At 38.8% G+C, this 23,687-nt stretch overlaps 1 protein-coding gene across 1 annotated transcript; it reads right to left on the reverse strand.

The window, feature by feature from the left end:
- Nucleotides 1-311: 311 nt before the first annotated feature.
- LOC141592315 (WEB family protein At3g02930, chloroplastic-like) lies at nt 312-5,266 on the reverse strand. Its single transcript, XM_074412926.1, has 3 exons — nt 4,776-5,266; nt 3,942-4,137; nt 312-3,400 (listed from the first exon to the last, which is right to left on the reverse strand). Exons 1-3 carry the CDS (start codon nt 4,790-4,792, stop codon nt 608-610), a joined length of 3,006 nt encoding a protein of 1,001 aa, XP_074269027.1. The 5' UTR covers nt 4,793-5,266; the 3' UTR covers nt 312-607.
- Between the last annotated feature and the right edge of the window lie 18,421 nt (nt 5,267-23,687).

The raw sequence follows: 23,687 nt of genomic DNA on the forward strand, positions 1-23,687 counted from the left end.
TAACCAAGTTTCACCACTCTTAATCCAAAATTGAGTCTGATATATATAACTAAAGTGTATTGTTCATCATGTTCCCCTTGCCTTTCAACATCCCCCTCCCCACCAAAACGCATTCAATTTACTTGATTATTCTCACTATTACACTTTATTTAGACCCCACCAAAACGCATTCAATTTACTTGAATATAAGTTTCATGCCAATCGTCCACCCGACTCATATACTTTTAACTCTTCCTATAAAATGATTGTCCCGAAAGAAGCATCTTTACTACTACGCATTATACCAAAACGGATTTATGAAACTTTAGTCAGATGAAGAATAACCCGCCCTGAAAAAAAGCCAGGAAAACATCACATACAATTAATTGCTTAAGAGATTCAGCTGCGAACAAAGAAATAAAGTCTAAAACATGATACAAACTCCGTTCCTACTATCATGAAACAAGCCTACTGAAACAACCCTGTCGTTGAACCCCATGTTACTTCAACATTGTGCCCGGTGCCTGACACGACTAGTCCAAAACATTAAAAATTTCACAAAATACCATTGTCTGCAGTTAAGTCTATGTAACATAAGCTGTACTTGTGACATTGCAATGCCGAATCCTTACTTCGGGCTGCTAATACCCTTCTTGAGTAGATTCCCAAACTTTCGATACAATGCCTTTTTCTTCTTTTGGGGTTTGGAATCAGGGTTCAATCCATTTTCGGACGGGTTCCCATTATGATCTAAGCTCTCTCCATTATCCGCCTTGGATTCAACTTCATCATCCAATGAACCCTGCTCTGTTTCCATCTCTGTTGAAAACTCTCGATCAACTTTATAACTCTCCCACATTTTTGCTTCAGATTCCAAACCCTCGTCTTTTAACTTCTCTTTATTCTCAGGTACCGTCGGTTTCCTATCAACTTCTTCGGGATGAACTGCACCAGTTTGAAACGTTTCTCTACTAACGCCATTGCTCATTCCTGTAACAAATTCCTTTTCAGCCCCCAACACTCCATTTTCTTCGGAATAATTTACCACTTTCGGAAGCAAATCATAGTCTTTATCGATGTCAGAGAGCTCACCGTTCTCGGTGCTTGGGTGATGCGCCTTGGCTTCTTCAAGAAGTTTTGTCAATTCATCAATCCTCCAGACATTTGATTTTTCTTGGGCACGTAACTGCTCGTTCTCTTTCATTGTACGCTCGAGTTCACTTTCCTTACCCCGAAAATCTTCTTTCAACTTCAAGCAACTGGTCTTGACTTCTTCCAGTGCTTCATTTAAACAACTCGCCTCTAACTTCAACTGAGACCTTTCCTTCTGAAAACTGGACGCTTTTTCCTCAGCTTCCCTGAGCAACTGCATCAACCGGATCATCTCTTTCTCCATGTAAGACTTATTCTCTTCGGATTTCTTAAGGTCATCCATAAGCTTTAGTTCTTTTGCCTCCCACTCTGCTTTTTTAATTTCAATCTCCACTTCGGATTTTCCCAATATTTCAGTGAGATGGTCACATTCCTGCTTTGCCGCGTCAAGCATGCTTTCATACTTATCCTTTGACGCCTTCAAATCCACCTTCAGATCTTCCATTTGGGTATCATAATCTATCTTCGACTGCCCCACTGTGTTTGTCAAACGATCAATTTCTCGTTTTGAATCTTCAAGCATCGCCTCAAAGTTTAGGTGCTCATCTTGACTTATTAGCAGTCTCTCTTTGGCCTCCCTTGCTTCAGCAGAAACTTCATGCAAAGCACATGTTAAGCTCTCCATAGCCATCCTGTTCTTCTCTTCTTCTTCTTTTAGAGTTTCGAGCTCGTTTATGCGATTATTATTTTCCTCTAGGAGATCTCGAACCTGTGCCTGGGCCTGGGCTTTCTCCTCCTTCACATTCTCAAGTTCAGACGTCAATGATTCAATGACCTTAGCTGCTTCCTCGGCCTCTTCATTTGCTTTCCTCACACAACTTTTAGATTCCTCCAAATCTTCTTCCCCTTTCACTAGCGATATTTCTAACAACGCCACCTTCTCTTTAAGACAAACAACTTCACATTCCGCCTCCTGAAGTTGATTTTTAACCGACTCCAATGAGTGTGATGCAGATCTCTCCAATCTAGTTGTTTCCTCCACCTTACATTCCAACTCCTCAGCCTTCCTCTTCCACTCACCTAGCGAATTCAAAGCATAAAATTCAGCCATCTTAGCTGCTTCCAACTCGACATTCATCAGTTCATATGATGACTCCGTCTCGGTCAGTTTCTCCTTGCAGATTTTAGCAACTTGCAGTTCTGGCTTCAGAGAATGCAGTTCTGATTCCAAATCACTCACAATTTTTTTATTCGACTTCTCTCTTTCAATCATCTCCTCTTCCATACTCTTTACTTTTTCTAGCTCTTGTTTCAGCAAATTTGTCTCAGAATTGAGCCCCATCACAGTCTCAGACAGCTTTTGCTCTGACCTTTCGGCCTTTTCAAGCTCTTTTCTTAAGGAATCTATCTCCAACTTTAGTCCACAGACAATATCGTCGTGAGATTTTTCTCTATCAACCAAATACTGTTCAGATGTCTTTGCCTTCTCAAGATCTTGTTGCAAAAAATCTAAGTTTGACTTAAGTTGATCTGTGGTCTTCTCATAAAACTTCTGCTTCTCAATCAAGTCCTCCTCACAGATCTTTGCCTTTTTAAGATCCTGCTCCCTTGAAGCCAATTCTGCCACAATCCTTTCGTATGGCTCCTCAACTACGCCCTGCTCACATGCCTTTGCCTTATCAAGCTCTTCTCTGAGTGATTCTAGTTCCATTTTCAAACCGACCATGTTTTTCTCATGAGATTCTTCCTTCTCAAGAAGCTCTTGTTCCAAGCTCTTAGACTTTTTAAGCTCTTCTTTTAACAAACCCAACTCGCATCTCAATTCCACAACCACCCTTTCCTCAGAAAATTCTTTCCCCTCGGCCTTCGGCTGATCCGAGCACTTCAATCGTGCAAGCTCAGCCGAGAGAAACTCGGCCTTCTCGGCATGAATTTCAGCAATCCTAGTGGCATCATCGGCATGGGCAAGAGCCTGGTTTTTGGTCTCATTGACCATGGCTAGTTCTTGCTTAACTCTTTTAAGCTCTTCTAGATGTTTCTTCCACTCTTCATTATTCTGGGCAGTCTCGATCCCTGCCTGTTCCAGTTCAAGAGCCCGAAATTTGTCAATCTCAGAAGACTCTTCAGCCTGCTTTTGAGCCACCAAAGCCCGCTGGAGTTTCTCATTGGCCTCATCAGCAAGTTTCTTAGCATCTTTCAGATCATTGATTGCTTGAATCTTTTCTTTTTCGGATAAAATCAGCTTCTCTTTTGCTTTCTTCAAATCATCTTGTGCAGCTTGTAACTGGGATTGTAGTTCTGACGGCTTATTTATCCGTGGCTGTGATTTCTGATCCGAACAAACCAATATGTATGTTAGAAATAATCAAAACAGAATGCACCACATGGCATTTTGCAGGTAAAGTTGTTTTGATCGCCACAAAGCACGGTCATTTGGTCACATACAGGTCATTTAGTCTATTTCCGAATAGATAGATTGTATAGATTGTTATTCATTTCGGGAAGTGCTGATACGTCGAACGTCGAGGCATTGCAAATCACCTGAATAAGGTTTCCAACAAAGTTTGGATCAGAATGGGACAATTTGGTATCAGTATCATTTTCGGGTAATTTTGTTTGTGGGTTTTTCATGCCTCTACCCAGGTAATTTCAATGAGTTGTTTGGGTTGGGTCTGTTTTGACATGTCTGCTACCAACCTATGTTAACTGGGCTGAAAGTTAATTCGCTTACGGTCAAAACAGTTACAAAAATCATTTCACCACTCATACAGCATTACATACAGTCCTACATTGTAGGAGGCTTGAATCCAAGGTAACCGGGGGAGGGGAGCTGATAAAAACCTAGTTCTAAGCAGTAGAGTTGAACATACATCAGGTGTAGACACCCGGGACGAGGATCGACTGACTGGCCTGGAAGTAACGGTCTTTGGAGACGCTCGATCAATTGAAAATCGTGGATTAGGAGACGGTGAATCAGCATCTGATTTGAGTGAGGCTGAGCTTCCTAATTTGCTTTTAGGTGTAGTTGGTGAAGGCTTGCTGACCGGTGTCTGAAATAATCCGGTCCTACACATAATTCATCAATGTACTTATTAAACATTGCATTTGTGTTGTAGTAGACTAAGCTACACTTTTGAAGATTCTAATATAACAGAAAATGCCACTAAAGCTAAAATTTTGAAACATAAACAGCAGAAAATAAAACTAATAGTACCCATGTTTACCTTTTTCCGTGTCAAAGGGCACAACAATACATGGGGGGAGGGGAGGCTTAAGACCAAGACATAGTGATTCGTGAATAGAAAAACTCCGAAATGGTCAATAAATTTATTTAAACCTTGAATTTCAATTCTTTACAAGGACCTCTGAGTTGGGTTTTCATAAATTCATCAAACAAACTATTAAATATCAACCTAATATGGTAAAAATAACTGCCCATCTTAATCTTAAATTTATTTCTTTTTTTTGTTATAAATCTTCTATAGAACAACTAATTATACCCCCAAAAAGAGCAAAACTTTGTTAGGAGAATTACCAACAGATGCAATACAAGATCAAATAACAACAAAAAAATCCAAAAATAATACAATAAATAAACTAACTAAAAACTGAAAAAATGTGTTAATTAAGAAGAAAAAAAAAAGTAAAACCCAAATGAGATCTAGGAGAAAAAATAAGTAAAAAGTGTGTAGTTTAGCAGTTACCTTGTCTTTGAAGACATATTTCCGTTGAAAGTGAAATTGAAATCAGAAGTATATGGTTAAGGAAATACAAAATGTAATGTTGAATTGATTTGGTTGCTAAATTAGTGAGATTGGAAAGGATGGAAATTAACTAGTTGTTGTTTATAAAAAAAGAGAAATTTGGAGAAACAATGATGGTTTTCATGGGATTAATTAATAGGGTTCCTAAAAAGAGGAGTAAGGAGTAGGAGATGTAGGAGATGTAGAATAACAGTAACTGCTCACATCACATTTGGTTGAATGAATCATAAAAGAGTAGTTAACTTAAGCTTTCTCTCTCTAAAACGTAAAAACCTCTACTTAATGATTTTGTATGTCTTTCTGCTTCCCCTCCCTCACTCTGTGTTGTTTGTTTAGTGTGGAGTGTCTACCTTTCCAAATCTCTCATACTGGACGGACTACTCTTTCTTTATTCAGTCAACATACTTTGATACCCTAGGATAGGGTCTACCACCACTACCTGGGTAGGGCTTACCCTATATCTCATCCAAACTAGATGGGGTAAACACGTTAATTAGATCAAAGTTGAGGTCAAGATAATTTCGCGTTTGTAAGAGTTCAGCTCGGCTCACGGCCTAACAGAGCGGTCACTCACGGTACTTCATTAAGATGTGTACATGCCACAGATCAACAGGAGTTTTTTCCAACACATTTTGTTCTTACTCATGCGCAACGTAGAAACTTTTCCAAAAGATCACCCATCTTAAAACTATTAAAAGCCAAACACGCTTAATTATAGGGTTCTTTTTGCATGGATGATGAGAAAATAAAGTACACTTACTTGATATGAGTAGTATTATCAATCCTTTTAAGCATCAGTCATTTAAACTTATCTATGGACATTTTGAATCAACGTGGGGTGTTGCAATCAGTGACTTCATTTAGTTTAACATTAGAGTTGTAAATTACAGGAGATAAGAAAACATAAAATTGATAATCTTTACCGTCTTAATTTGGATTGAATTAAATTAAATTAGGTGTAAAATATAGGGAGTGAAGTGAAAAGTTAAGGAGAGAAATAAAGATTCGAGAATCCATGAATTGAAGAGTTAACAAAGAGATTAAGGACATAAATACAATATAGTCAGGCAGTCAAATGAAGAATTGAAGAATTTTTAGAGACTTAACGCTAGCACGTGTCTTCATGAGAATTCTCAAGTTAAGTTTTTTATGCTATTATATAGATAAATATAGATATAAATAGATAGATGAGAATACATATTTTCATAATTAGATTTATAAGAGTGACATTTATAACCGATAACATTTTTCACTAGGAGCCATGATATATTCATCCCAAAGTACATCTCGAAACGCCCCTAAAACACACACCGCATAAAACTATCCTACCGTCTATGTCTATTGGTGGCAACGCTAGCAAATTCTGATATAAAACGATCTTATAATCATACGACTTATCTTGGCTACTTTAGGGCACGATGACGATGGAAAAGGAATAGAACGATGATGATGATATTAGAGTTATGGTGATGATAACGATGGTGACGAATACGAAGATGATGATCGTGAGTTCTAAGTAGCAGCCGCAATCGCTCTCTTCTTTTTTTTTTTCTTTTTTTTTTGTGAGTGAATATGGAAAACGGGAAGAGGGAGGCCAGGTATATATGTTTAGGTTAATAGGTATATTATTATATTAATATAATATATGTATATATATAATATGTATAAATATAATATCATGCTTTTATCTTTATCGATTATGGTCTTTCCCTTTAATTGCTATGACAATTAAATAATAACCTTTTATTATATCATACGACTTCTTACTCAGTAATTGTATCAATAACATTTATTAAAATAACTCTTCAATTACGTTAAAAATCAGGGTATTACATAGAGTCATATTGTGATAGAAATTATTTAATTAATTGAAGAAGGAATTTTAGTTATTTGCTTGTGCTTGGAGTTTGCTTTGAGCTAGGGTTTTCCTACACGGTTTCGATAGTATATGTGCTTGCTTATGTAATTAATTGTGTTAATTATTGAAATTGCGATTATATGTTAGAAATTGGTTCAGGTACTTGATATTACAAGTTTCTATTTCATACACTATTCACAAGTGAACATTCAATTTCATTATGATCTACTTGATGCAAAAGAACTAAGATCTCGCCAGTTTAGTCAAGTTACAAAGGGTACGCGCGAGACCTAATTTCAAATCTGATCAACAATTAAAACGGCTCTATTAATTCTATGTTCGATATTTAACGATTCTTGGAACTTACAAAAATGGTAACTTTTTTTTTTGGCAAAAACATATAAGTTCAATACAAATTATCATTTGTTTGGCAGCAAACACAATGAAATTTAATTTAGGACATGTGATGAGACCTGTAAATTCTTAAACATAAATTTTAGAATAAGATAGCCCGCTTATGTAAAAAAAAAGTCATTCATTTACTGCTATTAATAAACAGTAAGTAGACTATACAACCAGTTGTATTGGTTATATAGTAAAGAATTTGAGCTTTATAATGAATTATTTGAGCTTAGACTTATACATTACGAGCTTTATTTGAAAGAACTTGAGCTCCATTATAAAAATATTGATTTTAAAAAATTATAATGAAATTCAAGAATAGTATACATAAGCTCAATTAGATTTTAATTTTGACATAAAAAAAAATTAAATATAAATCAAAAGTTATAAAAGCTCGAAAAAAATACACATAAGCTCGATTAAATTTATGATGGTTGTACAATGCTCTTGTACAATAGGTTGTATAGTAGTATTTGTGGTTAATAAATGAGTTTTTTTTATATAAAGGGACCATCTCACAAGTTAACAACCGTCTTACACAACAAAAACTAATTTTTAAATTGGAGCTCCAATCCCAAAAAAGGCTACAAATACACGAGGTGTATGAGTTTTTCCATACACGGCCAATTATATCGCGACATGGCAAACTAGAGTTAACCTCTATTAGTTAGTTTAAGGGTGGGTTAGCAATTTAGGATTTGTAGTTAGATTGTTAACTATATCTAGTTAACTATATTTATGAAACTTTAACCTCAAAAAAAGCTTTTGAATAGACTCGAACCCATGACCTCTTAATCTGAATACCCTTACTATTACCACTATAACAGATCAATCTTGTTGTGATTTAAGTATATCTTTTGATATATATGTTTGTTAAGACCTAAGTTAAAACAATATGCACATATTGTAACACCCTCATACTCCAAGTGCCTTACCGGGACCACCTGTATAAGGATGTTACCATCTGGATTACCCGAGGCAATGATAATCAAATAAACAATAATGAAACAATGTTTAAATAGAAATACTTTAGTGAAAAGTTACAATCCAAAAACCAAACCAAAATACGAATACATGTTCTCAAATCAAATGTCTACTGATCTAACTGAAATGTTTATGAAAACTATTAAGCTACAAACGGAAGACTTCTATCATCGACCGTGGCACATCCAGCTATCCCAGAAGACTCAACTCATACCGCTTAATATCGCTCACCATCCCGAATGGATCACCGCAGTTTTAAAACAATAAACCGGGTCGATTACTAATTACACAATTTATATAATCAACAAGACGGTAAACAACACAGCTCAAACAATCACACACAGATCACCCACTCCAATCAATCTCCGTCTCCGATCGTCCATTGGACCACCGCCATGGGGGACCGCGGCCTACCCACCAAATCCCCGCTCATCATACCGAGCGATAACCCTATCCCATTAATGTGCACATCCCTTCTGTGGCGGGTTCCACGAAGGGCGAAACTAGGGCGTGAAGCCACTCCCGCAAGTGACTCCACTCACCCGAGAACGCATCTCGAGAACCAGAGACAAACAATCACAATCACAATACAACATCACAACCGTCAATCGATTCAACAATCACTAACTACAAGACAATCACCACACATTATGTAACTAATACTGAATAGGGAAACCCTACCTGGAAAGCACAACAATCAGACGATCTCACAGCTGATATCAAAAAGCTTCCTCTTCGAATCCTCCTTCTAACATACAAACATATAATCACTACCAAGCATAACATACTACAAAACCCCAAATTCCCAACATTAGGGTTTAACCAACTTTAAAGAAACATTGTAAAAACGGTATGTAGGTCTTACCCTCGACGCAAGGATCACCACGGTATAAATAAAGGTGAAATCCGACCTTCAAAGCTCCGGGATTTGCCAACAATGCGATTAAAGCGAAGAACGTACTTTGTTTTCTCTCTTGACAGTAATTAGGTTTTGAAAAGTGTTTTAAGAATAATGACGGAAGTATTATATACTCTAATCGCATTATTAACAAAACCCGAGAAATCGTCCCCGTCAGAACGGCTACTCGATCGAGTAGCTAAGGTACTCGATCGAGTGCCCCCTTACTCGATCGAGTATCCACGGTACTCGATCGAGTACCCAACAGGTCAGAAACTATTTTAATCTGCGACTCGCCCTTACTCGACAGAGTAAGGCCTACTCGATAGAGTACCCCAAGACTCATAAATACGTAGTATTACAGTCTTCCCTCCTTAAAAAGAACTTCGTCCCCGAAGTTCAAACCACAACAAAACAAAGACTCACACTACGCACTCCCGACTCAACAACCAAAACAAAACTCAACATAAAATATGTTACTAACCCAAACTCAACCCGACTCAACGACAACAACCATACCGACACAACATAAAAGGGTGTAAAAACTCTTAAAAACTCTTTGCGATCATCTCCTACCCCCCTAAAAGAAACAAGGTTACGTCCCCGTAACCATACATACCTGATCACAAAAGGAAAGGGTAACGCTCTCTCATGGCATCATCTGCCTCCCATGTAGCTTCCTCAGTCTCGTGGTTGGACCAAAGGATCTTAAGCAAAACTGTCTCACCACTCCTAGTCTTCCTAACCTTCCGGTCAAGAATCTGCTTAATTAGGTACCTCAAGATATGATAAGGACTCATCTAGCTCTAAGCTCTCTGCCTCTAACACATGTGACGGGTCACTCACATACTTCTGCAGCTGCGATACATGAAACACATTATGCACTCTCTCTAACGCAGCCGGTAAAGCCAGACGATATGCAACTTCCCCAACTCGCTCTAAGATCTCATAAGGCCCGATGAACTTCTGACTCAGCTTGCCTTTCTTCCCAAATCTCATAACCCCACGCATAGGAGACACTTTCAGAAGAACCTTGTCCCCAACCTGAAACTCTATATCCCGGCGATGTAGATCTGCATAACTCTTTTGCCTATCCTGAGCTGCTCTCATCCGTTCCCTGATCATCTTAATCTGTTCAACCATCTCATGTACCATCTCTGGTCCTAGAACCACTGCCTCAGCACTGTCGTCCCAACAAATCGAACTCCTGCATCTCCTCCCATATAAAGCCTCAAACGGTGTCATGCCAATACTAGTGTGATAGCTGTTGTTGTAAGAAAACTCTATCAAATCCAACCTCTGTTCCCAGCTACCACCAAAGTCCATCACACAAGCTCGTAACATATCCTCAAGAGTTTTGATTGTTCTCTCAGTCCGACATTCTGTCGCTGGATGAAAAGTTGTACTCATCTTCAAGGTTGTTCCCAAAGATTCTTGCAACTCTTTCCAAAATCTTGAGATAAATCTCGCATCTCTGTCAGACACTATGTCCTTAGGGACTCCATGTAACTTTAGCACATTCTTTCGATAAGCCATAGCTAATTGTGCTTTAGTCCATGTATCTTTCATTGGCACAAAGTGAGCTGACTTGGTCAGTCGATCCACTATTACCCATATCATGTTGTTACCCTGTTGACTCTTTGGCAAACCCACGATAAAATCCATAGAAATGGATTTCCACTTCCACTCATGTACCTCTAAAGACTGAATCTTACCTTGTGGTCGTCGCTGTTCCCCTTTAACTCTCTGGCATGTCAAACAACGGGCCATAAACTCAGCTGTTTCTTTCTTCATTCCAGGCCACCAAAACGTGTTCTTCAAATCCTTGTATAGCTTGTCACCACATGGATGTACTGAATACGGTGTACAATGTGCCTCTGTCATGATTGTCTTTTTCAGCTTCTCATCATTAGGGACACACCACCTACCATCGAACCTCAAACTACCATCTGTATGAATAGAGAATCGAGACACTGTCCCTTTCTCTACTCCAGCTCTCCACTCAACCATCTTAGGATCCAAAGCCTGTTTACCTCGAATATCATCGTAAAGATCAGGCTGCACTGTCAAATCTCCCACAGCATCCCCTCTCTGCATCATATGTATCCCAAACTTCCCTACCTCATCTCTCAACCTCATCAAAGATAGAGCTGTACACAAGGAATGTACACTCTTCCTACTCAAAGCATCTGCAACAACATTGGCTTTCCCTTCATGGTAGATAATATCCATGTCATAATCGCCAATCAGCTCCATCCACCTCCTCTGTCTCATGTTCAACTCCTTTTGAGTGAAGATGTACTTGAGACTCTTGTGATCTGAAAATACCTTAAAGGTCGCCCCATAAAGGTAATGTCTCCATATCTTGAGAGCAAACACCACTGCACCCAACTTTAGATCATGTGTAGGGTAGTTCTCCTCATACGGCTTCAATTGCCTAGAAGCATAGGCAATCACCTTACCGTTCTGCATCAACACACATCCCAACCCATTCTTTGAGGCATCTGTATAAACCTCAAAGTACTCGATCCCTTCAGGCAATGCTAAGATAGGAGCTGTGGTCAAACGCTCCTTTAGTGTTTGGAACGCCTTTTCACAACTCTCATCCCAACGAAACCTGTTCTCTTTCCTTATCAAAGCTGTCATAGGCCTAGCTATCTTGGAGAAATCTTTCACGAACCGTCTGTAGTATCCAGCTAAACCCAAGAAACTCCTGATCTCAAAGAACATTCTTTGGTGCTTCCCACTTTGTCTTTGCCTCAATCTTTGCGGTTCCACGCCTACTCCCTCCTTAGAGATCACATGCCCCAGAAAAGCAACTTTCTCTAACCAGAATTCACACTTGGACAGCTTAGCATACAACTCATGCTCCCTCAGAGTCTGCAACACAATCCTCAGATGCTCCTCATGCTCCTCCTTAGTCTTAGAGTAGACTAAGATGTCATCGATAAATACCACCACGTACTTGTCCAAAAACTGTCTGAAGATTCTGTTCATCAAGTCCATAAACACAGCCGGTGCATTAGATAACCCAAACGGCATCACCACATACTCATAATGACCATACCTCGACGTGAAGGCTGTCTTTGGTATGTCCATCTCTTTAATCTTCACCTGATGGTACCCCGACCTCAAATCAATCTTGGAAAAGACTGATGCACCATTCAACTGATCAAACAGGTCATCTATCCTTGGCAAAGGATACTTGTTCTTCACCGTCACTCGGTTCAGCTCCTTGTAGTCTATGCACAACTTCAAACTCCCATCTTTCTTCTTCACGAAAAGAACTGGTGCTCCCACGGCGATACACTAGGTCTAATGTATCCCTTCTCTATCAGATCATCTAACTGTTTCATGAGCTCCTCCATCTCTTTAGGACCCATCCGGTACGGTGCCTTAGAGATTGGCCCCCTCCCCGGTTTCAACTCGACGGTGAAATCTATCTCCTCTTCGGTGGTAACCAGGAATCTCCTCCGGAAAAACATCGCAAACTCTCCCACCACTGGTATCGATCAACGTCGGACTCTCTATCCGGTCATCTCTCACATGGCATAAGATCAAAGGACATCCCTTCCTCGGATAAGACTTCGGGTGTGTGATTTGCAATCAACTTAACTTTGGGTTTGACCGAGAAACCCATGATAAGACACACTAACACCCTTAGGCCCTCTCAAAGACACTTTCTTTTGATGACAGTCTATCTTAGCTTTATACTTTCCTAACCAATCCATCCCGACTATCATCTCAAAACCGTCAAAAGGAAACTCTAACAAGTCTACAGGTAGATCAACTTGCCCAACTATCATAGACACATCTCTAAACAACCTCCCACATGATACAGACTCACCCGAAGGTATAAAAACTTTCTCACTTACAGACTCATATACCCTCAAACCCAACCGTTTAACATGACTCGAAGATACAAACGACTAAGACGCTCCTGAATCAAACAAAACAAAGGTATGAATACCGTTAACAAGAAAAGTACCAGTGATAACATGTGCATCCTACTCAGCTGCTTTCTTGTCCATCATGAACAGCTTTCCACTGGTCTTCTGTCCACCTCCCTGGACAGTACTGGCTGATATGGTCGGCTTAGTACCCGACCCCTGATTGTTGTTGTTGTTGTTCGTAGCTTGTTTCTGATAAGAATTACCGCCATTGCGGTTACCTCCACTCTGGTAGCTCTGACTTCCCCGGTTAGACCATGACCCACCCGGTCCATTGCTCGCATAACTCGTGCGGGTCCCCGAGAATAGCTCCCGAGCCGATCCCTGAAAAGCTCCAGGCATACTCGTGCACTCATGTCTCTTGTGGCCTACACCGCCACAGCCATAGCAGGTCATCCCCCAACTACCGCTACAACTCACACGGCCACGCCCAAAGGAAGCCCCAACACTGAACCCTGACCCAGAAGAAAACCTTTTAGCTTGATTGTGGTTGCCTTTCTTGTGACTAGATTGGCCTTCACCCTCACTCTCAGCCTTTCTTTTCTCACTCACTCTCTCCTAAGCCATCTCCACCAACCTCTCAGCTCTCTCAGCCCTCTCATAAGCTTCCTTAACATCGGTAAGGACTCCCACGGGTAACTTATCCATAATCTTGGGTGTCAACCCTCTCTCAAACCTCAGTGCCAGGTTCTCCTCACTCAAACCCATATCCTCAGCATACCTATACTTCTCATTAAATCGCTTGTAGTACTCAAAGAAGAATCGACATATCGGATGTCATCTTAAACCCATCAAACTCCTCCCTCGCCTTACTCCTCACATGCTCCGCACAAACTCTTTCCTCATAGCCCTCCGAAACTCTTCCCAAGGTATAGCGGGTAAGCCCTGGTTCGCATACATCTCCCTAGCACTCACCTTCACCGTATCCCACCACTTGCCATTTTGCTTCCCTCGGGTAGAACGCAGCTTGTTCTACCCTCATCTCATCAGGACAGTGAACCAGGTCTAGTATGTTCTCCATCTCACGATGCCAGTTGTCAAGAAGGTTTGGTTCCCCGGTTCCCGTGTACTCTTTTGGGTTAAACCTCGCTATATAAAGACTGATCTTAGAGTGATAAACCTCCTTATCCTTATTCGCTTTCTTTAAGGCCTCAGTAAGAGCATCTTGGTGCTCCAACATCTTAACGATATCATCCGTATTCATGGTCTCAGCCCTTGCATAGTAAGCGTTTCTCTTGGGCGGCATCTTGAAACTATATAAGAAAGGGTAGACATAAACATACGCACTAAAACCTCAAAACACGAAAGCGGACTGCCCAGAACACACTCGATCGAGTGCCTACCCCTACTCGATCGAGTAAGAGGCTACTCGATCGAGTGCCCACCATACTCGATCGAGTGCCTCGACATCGACCCCAAACGGACCTTCCGATCTCTAACATACTCGACCGAGTAGCCAGGCTACTCGATCGAGTGACCCCTACTCGATCGAGTGCCCGAGGTACTCGATCGAGTGCCCAAAACTCGATTCGGTTTGCAAAATCGTCAAATACCCACTAGATCAAGTCAGACCCACTCGATCGAGTCATGCTAACTCGAATATGCTACCCGCATGTTATAACATATCCCAACATGTAAAACAACTTTATAAACACAACATCATATCATAGTTAAGCATACTATGCTACTCAACTCTTCATACAATTAACAAACAACTATATCATGTTATCAAATGCCACATAGTAAACACCCAACATGCTTCTCATTCCAACAACAGTTCTATATGTCTCATCAACCTTTCATTCATATTCTCAACTTTCTACTCCAAACATCCAACAATTACAACATATTTTATCACATCCACACACAAGCGAACAAACAACACATACGACTTGACATATATTCCCCCCCATGTGACCGGTTCAAAATTGTAGGGCGAGTTCGCGACTTTAGGACGTCTCCCAAGCCTTTGCATTAGCTCCTACAATATTTACCCCGGGTTCATTTTAATTGACTCTCTATATTCATTAGGTTCATTGGTTACAGGTTTCAGGATCGTCTCTCTGATACCATTTTGTAACACTCTCATACTCCAAGTGCCTTACCAGGACCATCCAGGTATAAGGATGTTACCATCTCGGTTACCCGAGGCAATGATAATCAAATAAACAATAATGAAACAATGTTTAAATAAAAATACTTTAGTGAAAGGTTACAATCCAAAAACCAAACCAAAATACGAATACATATTCTCAAATCAAATGTCTGCTAATCTAACTGAAATGTTTATGAAAACTATTAAGCTACAGCGGAAGACTTCTATCATCAGACCGTGGCACATCCCAGCTATCCCAGTACTCAACTAATACCTGCTCAATATCTGCTCACCATCCCCGAATGGATCACCGCAGGTTTTAAAACAATAAACCGGGTCGTACTAATTACACAATTTATATAATCAACAAGACGTAAAAACAACACAGCTCAAACAATCACACAAATCACCCACTCCAATCAATCTCCGTCTCCGACCGGCGTCCACTGGACCAGCCACCGCGTGGGGGACCGCAGCCGTACCCACCAAATCCCCGCTCATCATACCGAGCGATAACCCTGTCCCATTAATGTGCACATCCCCTTCCGTGGCGGGTTCCACGAAGGGCGAAACTAGGGCATGAAGCCACTCCCGCAAGTGACTCCACTCAGCCGAGAACGCATCTCGAGAACCAGAGACAAACAATCACAATCACAATACAACATCACAACCGTCTGAATCAGTCAACAATCACTAACTAAAGTACAATCACCACACATTATGTAACTAATACTGAGTAGGGAAACCCTACCTGGAAAGCACAACAATCAAACGATCTCACAGCTGATATCAAAAAGCTTCCTCTACGAATCCTCCTCCTAACATACAAACATATAATCACTACCAAGCATAACATACTACAAAACCCCAAATTCCCAACATTAGGGTTTAACCAACTTTAAAGAAACATTGTAAAAACGGTATGTAGGTCTTACCCTCTACGCAAGGATCACAACGGTATAAAGAAAGGTGAAATCCGACCTTCAAAGCTCCGGGATTTGCCAACAATGCGATTAAAGCGAAGAACTGTAACATTCCGTGTTGATGATTGATCTTCTTTTGTGGATTGAGTGCTATTGAGTGTTATAGAAGTAATACAAGGTTGGCAACATTATATTGTGGTTATTGGGTAATGTTATGGAGTCAGGATTGAGAGCCTATGCTATAGTTGAGACGATATCGTGAGCCATGTTGTGGAAGGAAGAGTGGTTTGTGGAGTTGGTGTTAAGTGTCCATGTTTTATAGGTTGGGTTGGAACTTCGCGGTCGTGTTTCGTTTTGTTTGTTGTTTTGCTTTGACTCGGGATAATGATTTTTGTGGTGACTTGTATAGCTCCTTGGTGTTGTTATATGTGGTTGGTCTAGTCTTGTGGCGTAGTGTTGTGCTTTGTTTTATAGTAGAGTGTGAACTTCGGGACGAAGTTCATTTTAAGGGGGGAAGATTGTAACAGTACGGATTTCCCTTGGTGACTACTCGACCGAGTAGAGCCTACTCGGCCGAGTGGTGCTGAGGTTGTGTGTGTTTTGGTTCTGCCGAGGAACACTCGGCCGAGTATAGTGAACACTCGACCGAGTATGGGACACTCGGCCGAGTATACACTTACTCGACCGAGTGTCCGGTTTGGCAGAGTGTTATTTTGACGGTTGATTGGGAAACGTTTAGGGTTATTTTTATATTCCGCGTCAGTTTCTAAAACATTATTTTCAAACATCATCATTCGGACGATTACCCTAATCATTCCCTAATCACTTCCTAATCATTCCCTAGCATCGTGGTGTGTACAATCTTCGTAGTTTTGCGTATAATTCCTCATCCTTCTGTTGGTAAGTCCTTTTCTATGTTGTTGTATTCTTTGGGATTACTGTATTCATACATGGAGTTGGGAATATGGGGAAATTGTGCAATATGTAATTGTGTATGCGATTATTGTATAGGAGAAGACTTCATAGAGGAGCCTTTTTTATTGTTCGGTTTCCGTACTACTGTTGATTGCTAAGGTAGGGTTTCGCCTACTCAGTACTGTTAATTGATTAAGATTGTGTTTGTTTCACAATTGTTCTTATCTGCTGATCATCGGAGGTTGGGTGTTGTGATGATTGTGGTGATGTGGTTGTGTTGTGACGGTTGTGGTGTTGTGACAGCTGTGATGCTGTGGTATGTGTGATTGTGGTGGAGTCACTTGCGGGAGTGGCTTCACACCCTAGTTCGCCCTCCGTGGAACCCGCCACGGGAGGGGATGTGCACATTAAGGGACAGGGATTGTTAGTCGCTCGTTGATGAGCTGGACTAGGTGGGGATGGGTGCGGTCACCCATCGGCGGCGAGGATTACATTGCGATGGGTAATGGCAGGGCTACACACTTCGGTGTGTAGTCGGTTCTCGTGTGTGAGATCGATGATCGGTGGTGGTAATGTTTGTTGTCTTATATTGATTGAGTAGTACTGACCCCGTGTTGTTGTTTTGTAAAACCTGCGGTGATCCATTCGGGGATGGTGAGCAGACCGTGACAGGTGATATATTTATTGAGCTTGGGGCAGTCATGGGAGAGTCACCACGCTGGATTAGATGAAACCATCACGAGCCTTAGTTATTGTTTTGGTAGTTGTTGCCATTTGCATAATTCGTCTATTAGATTTTGGAGACTTTGTAACTTTTATAATTACCGTACTTATATAAATGTTGTTTGGAAATTGTAACTTTGATATACTAACCTCGGGAAACCGGGATGGTAACAACCTTTCATGCTAGGGTAGTCCTTGGTAAGGTACCTTGGTATGAGGGGGTGTTACAAGAACGTACTTTGTTTTCTCTCTTGACAGTAATTAGGTTTTGAAAAGTGTTTTAAGAACAATGACGGAAGTATTATATACTCTAATCGCATTATTAACAAAACCCGAGAAATCGTCCCCCGTAAACCGGCTACTCGATCGAGTAGCTAAGGTACTCGATCGAGTGCCCCCTTACTCGATCGAGTATCCACGGTACTCGATCGAGTACCCAACAGGTCAGAAAATATTTTAATCTGTGACTCGCCCTTACTCGACAGAGTAAGGCCTACTCGATAGAGTACCCCAAGACTCATAAATACGTAGTATTACACATATAATAACTATTAATTGTACTTGTAACTTATATTCAATGTACCTTCAGTATAAAATCAATGTACATACTGGGTTATTTAAATGTACTTGATAAAAATTGAACTAAATATTTTATGTACCTATGGCAATTATTATTTGCAAATATGAAATATTAGACTAAAATATTATTTAAGAGCGATCATTATTATTCACTAATTAAAGTACAAATCTAATGTATTATGCAACATTGTATCTATTGGGAATTTCTATTTTATTTATCCCTTTATAGTTTTCATAACTCAGTTGTTCTTGCTTCAGACGAGTCATTTTTGTCTTAAACAATAAGACGGGAATTTGTAACCATTTTACAACCAAATGTGACCACTATTGAAAAACAAGTTACCATAAGCTGTAACACTGACTGTACCATTGTGGTTACATTTAACCATATAAGGGTCACATATGCCCGTCTAAAGTCTCAGACGAAAAGTGGTCGTCTGAAACAAGAATTTGCGTTCATAACCAATTTTATTATATTTGTATGCTAGACAAGTAACTTCTTTATACATCTAAACTATGTTGTAACACCCCCACATACCAAGGTGACTTATCAAGGACCACCCTAGCATGAGAGGTTGTTACCATCTCTGTTGCCCGAGGCTAGTATATCAAAAGTAACCACTCCAAAACATTTATTAAACTATAAAGTTAACGATTACATTGTCTCAAAACCAAACCAAAAGAAATGTATATGAATATCAATACAACTCAAATAAAAAACAGCTAAACTTGTAACAGCGGAAGCAAAACTCGAAGTGATGACATCCCATCTCGTCCCCGTAGCTAAAGACAACCATCACCTATCACAATCTGCTCATCATCCCCGAATGGATCACCACAATTTTATAAAACAACAATGGGGTCAGTTCACTGCATAATTAAGATAAGCGAATACAACAATATCAATAACAACTATTTCACAACCGTTCTCCATTCCCAATCATGTCATATATCTGACTACACACTTAAGTGTGTAGTCCGGCCAGATCACTGCCACAACAGATAATCCACACCGTCAGTGGGGGGCCGCAGCCTTGCCCACCTAAGCCCCGCTCATCGCAACGAGCAATAACCCATGTTCTTTAATGTGCACATCCCTTCTTGTGGCGGGTTCCACAAGGGGTGAATCAAGGGCGTGAAGCCACTCCCGCAAGTGACTCCACTCAACCGAGGACGCACCTCACAATCATAGTCAATCGATCACAACTCCAATACTCCAGAATACGATCAACAACAATATCATCATATCAATTAAATCACAACATCACAACTTAAATCAATTATATAATCAACTGAGTAAAGAAACCCTACCTTAGCACAAATCCGATAAGGAAGCTAGAACTGCTCTTCTACAAATTCTCCACCTAATAACAATCATACAATCCCATCACAACATGCAAAACATCCCTTTTCCCCAATTTCCAACACTAGATTAAAACCCTAAAAGACAAAACTAACAAAGCTATAAGACTAGTGACTTACCGACGCAAGAGAGAAATGAACAAGGACTCACGAACAATCAACGATCTTGGGAGAGATTAGAGATGATTAGAGTTACGTAGGAATGTTTTAGGTTTTGGTAAAAGTGAAACTGTTAATATAATTTATAACTCTAATCGTCTTTAATCAAACCGCGGAAATAATTCCCGTCAGACCGGATACTCGGTCGAGTATTGAGTATACTCGGCCGAGTATCCCTTACTCGGTATACTCGGCCGAGTATCCCTTACTCGGTCGAGTATCACCATACTCGGCCGAGTATCCCTTACTCGGTTGAGTATTACCATACTCGGCCGAGTATTCACGGACGATGAGCGACCGAGAAACACACGACGCATTACTCTACGAGTAAGCCCTATTCAAAGAGTAAATGGGACTTAGAAAAACGTGGTATTACATATGTAGTATATGAATTTTTATATATTTATGTCATTACATGGAAATCCCTTGGTTTCCGGTTTATATTATATTTGTATGTTAGACAAGTAATATCTTTATACATCTAAACTATATAGTATTTCTTTAGACAAGTACTACAGTTTATTTTATTTAGCCTACAAATTGGACAAAATACACACACACACACAAAAAAAAAAATCACTTTTCGAGTGTCTTAGGGCTCAAAAACTCATACTTGGATTTGTCAACGATTTGAATTTTTCTTTAACCAATAGGTTTCAATTAGGTATATATTATGTACCTCCAATGGAAATAAGATGTACTTTTGGCATAAATATATTGTACGTACATACATTTTTCGTTATAATAATATGACCTATAATGAATGTAAGTTTTATACTAATTATGTAAATTATAATTACAAATAATAATTGCCATAGGTATATAAAATAGAAAGGACATTCAATTTTTATCAAGTACATTTAACTAACCCAATATGTACATTGATTTTATACTAAAGGTACATTAAATATAAGTTAGAAGTACAGTTAATAATTATTATATGTACATATTGTTTTAACTCGGGTCTTAACAAACATATATATCAAAAGATATACATAAATGACAACAAGATTGATCTGTCATAGTGGTAATAGTAAGGGCATTCAAACTAAGAGGTCATGGGTTCGAGCCCCATCAATAAAAAAAGTTAACTACCCAGTACATGAATAACTACCCACTACATCATATTTACTAAATTAAAAGTGAATATGAAACTCCCATATGATGAATCACACCGCCCCAAAATCACAAAACTAACCATAAATAATTAAAAACAAAATATAAAAAATCAATTCAATTAATACACTTACCTGATAAGTTAGAAGATAATCAATCAAAATACAAATCTAGGATTACAAAACTAATAGGTTTGGAAGAAAAATTAAATTCTATGCATAATTTTTTTTGTAAGTATGATCTACGTATGAAAGAGGAGGAAATAGGGTTTATGGTAAGCGTTGTTATCTGCTTAAAATACTATCCTACAACCAGTTGTATATTAGCATTATATAACTGGCTCAAACCAACTCAATATTTAAAAAGAAAAAAAAAACTAAACCTACCCAAATCTAACGTTAAACCTCTCACACTTCTCTTGAAAAAACATTCATTGCTCTCATATTTATTCTATAATGAAAAAATATAAGAAATTGATAATACCATCATGAAAGAAAAAATGCTCATAACATTATTTTGAGGTAAATTTCAACATCAATTTGTATATTGACATGTATTTTCTGGGCATATATATTTTGAGATTTCGAGTTTTGTATGATTCATCCTGTGCTTTCGAGTAAATTTCTTGAGCTGTAATTTTTTTAGCCTTGTATTTTTTTTTAAGTTTACAAGTAAAGGTTTCGAGTTTTTTAAGATATATTCTGAGCTTGCGAGTAACTTTTCCGAGCTATGTAAGAAACTTTACGAGTTCTCTAAGAAATTAACTTTTCCGAGCTATGTAAGAAACTTTACGAGCTCTGTAAGAAATTTCATATGTATCTAATTTCAATTTTGTGAGTTATTAATAAATTTAAGTTTAACAAACTTTACTTCGTAGATTGACTATGAATTGTGATTTCTGGAATCTGTTTTAAAAAAAAAAAAAAAAAAAAAAAACAAATCCTAACTTACGTAATAGTTTCGACGTTTCAAAAATGTAAAGATTCCGAGGTTTTATCATATATTCCGAGCTAGAGAGTAAATTTTCCGAGCTTTATAAGAAATCTACCGCATAAAGTTCTAGAGCCGCGTAAATTTGATGTATCTTCCGCCTTAAAAGCTTTGTTCAGGACAAGTTGTAATTATTGATTAAATCGTTGAATTTTTTTAGAGAGAGAGAATTAAAATAGTTGAAACAATGATATTGAGGGAGAAGAAGATTGAGTAATTGGAGAAGCGATTAGAAAAATAAAAGAGAAGTTAGAGACGGGAAGAGAGTTACGTTGAATTTGTTTTGTAGGTTAAAACAATTATAAGGGGAAAAAAACTAAAATATCCTTGGTTGTATAATAGTATTATACAATAGGAGGTATAGTCTTTTAACTGGTAGGAAGTACCATACACCTGGATGCATGGTATAAGAATTGACTAACTAATAGAGGTTATATCTAATTTACCATATCGCGATGTAATTGACCGTGTATGCAGCTCGTATATGTGTAACATATTCCAACTAAACCCCTAACTACCCTGATAATGAATTAAGTTTGGTAAGCAATAACCAGATTGGGTTAAAGTGGCAACAATCAACAATTGCTTGGTATCTGTCAGTTGTTGGCTTAAATGACTTTAGCGTTGGACATCTCAATTTGTTAAACACAAATTGGTTTAAAGTTGACAGCTCAAATTCAAATCTCATCAAACTACCTTTGTTTATGCTTTAATAATTTGGGAACCACCCCACATTTCCAACTAAAAAAAAAAAAAAAAAAAAAAAAAAAAAAAAAAAGCCAAAAAGGCTATTATGTCTAAAGACTAACACAAAAGGGAAGTGTAAACAAGAAGCATTCATATTCAGCTTTTGATTTAGGATTAAAGAATTTGGTTTACACTTTTAACTGTGTGATAGGGACATTACATTAAATCTGAGTCTTCATAGTTTTGATATTGGATGTCACACCTTAATCTCCCTAATTACGGCAAATTGGATGATACGACCTGCATGCCAAAACTCGTTAACATAAACAATACAATGCTGGTATCGCAACATTGAAATTTAATGCCATGGACGTGGGATTATACTGAGATATAAAATCCATAACTTAGCATCGTATGTTCGTACAACATATGCACGAGATACTTAAAAAGAGACTAAACACAATACAAGCACCTAGGGCATAGGGCGCCAAAAAGCTCATTACTTTGGGTCAACGACACCCAAACACCGTCGTTACAGTGACTTCACCAAGTAACAATCATTTTACTACTCTTCATATCAAAATACGCAACCACCGTTCATGTTTGACCAAGCAAAACATCGAAACAAACACATTAACCGAAATTTCAATGCCACGAGGAGATGTTTTAGGAAATAATTATTTTGCTATCAAAGTCGCCTTAGCCTTTGTTACTAATAACATCAACTATAGTTGGACAAGTACAACTTCTGCAGCCCATAAATACATCCAACAATTACTCCACATTCAACTACCAAGTGTCAAGGTTAAGCACGTATTAGAAGAAAATGTCATTAAAGGCGGCCCTGTTTGGTAAACAACGGATTAATTTCAGCATAAACAGATTACAAAAACAGATTATAAATGACAGATTTTAACAGAAGTTTTGACTAGCATATTATAATTAGCAGAATTAATTTCAGTGTTTGGTAATTGGCAGATTACGATTAGTAGATTGTTAGTTTTCTTTGTAAAACGGAGAAAAAATATTTTACAATATGCTAACCAATATGCTGGGGTAAGCAGCATATTGTAAAACAGCATATTGACCCCAAATATGTTGTTTCAATATGTTGTTTACCAAACACTAAAATTAGCATATTGATTGGTCAAACATGCTAAATTCCTTGAATATGCTAAAGATTGGCTAATATGCCGTTTACCAAACAGCGC

The sequence above is a fragment of the Silene latifolia genome, chromosome 7 (genome assembly GCF_048544455.1).
Source record: "Silene latifolia isolate original U9 population chromosome 7, ASM4854445v1, whole genome shotgun sequence".
Taxonomy (NCBI): Eukaryota; Viridiplantae; Streptophyta; class Magnoliopsida; order Caryophyllales; family Caryophyllaceae; genus Silene; species Silene latifolia.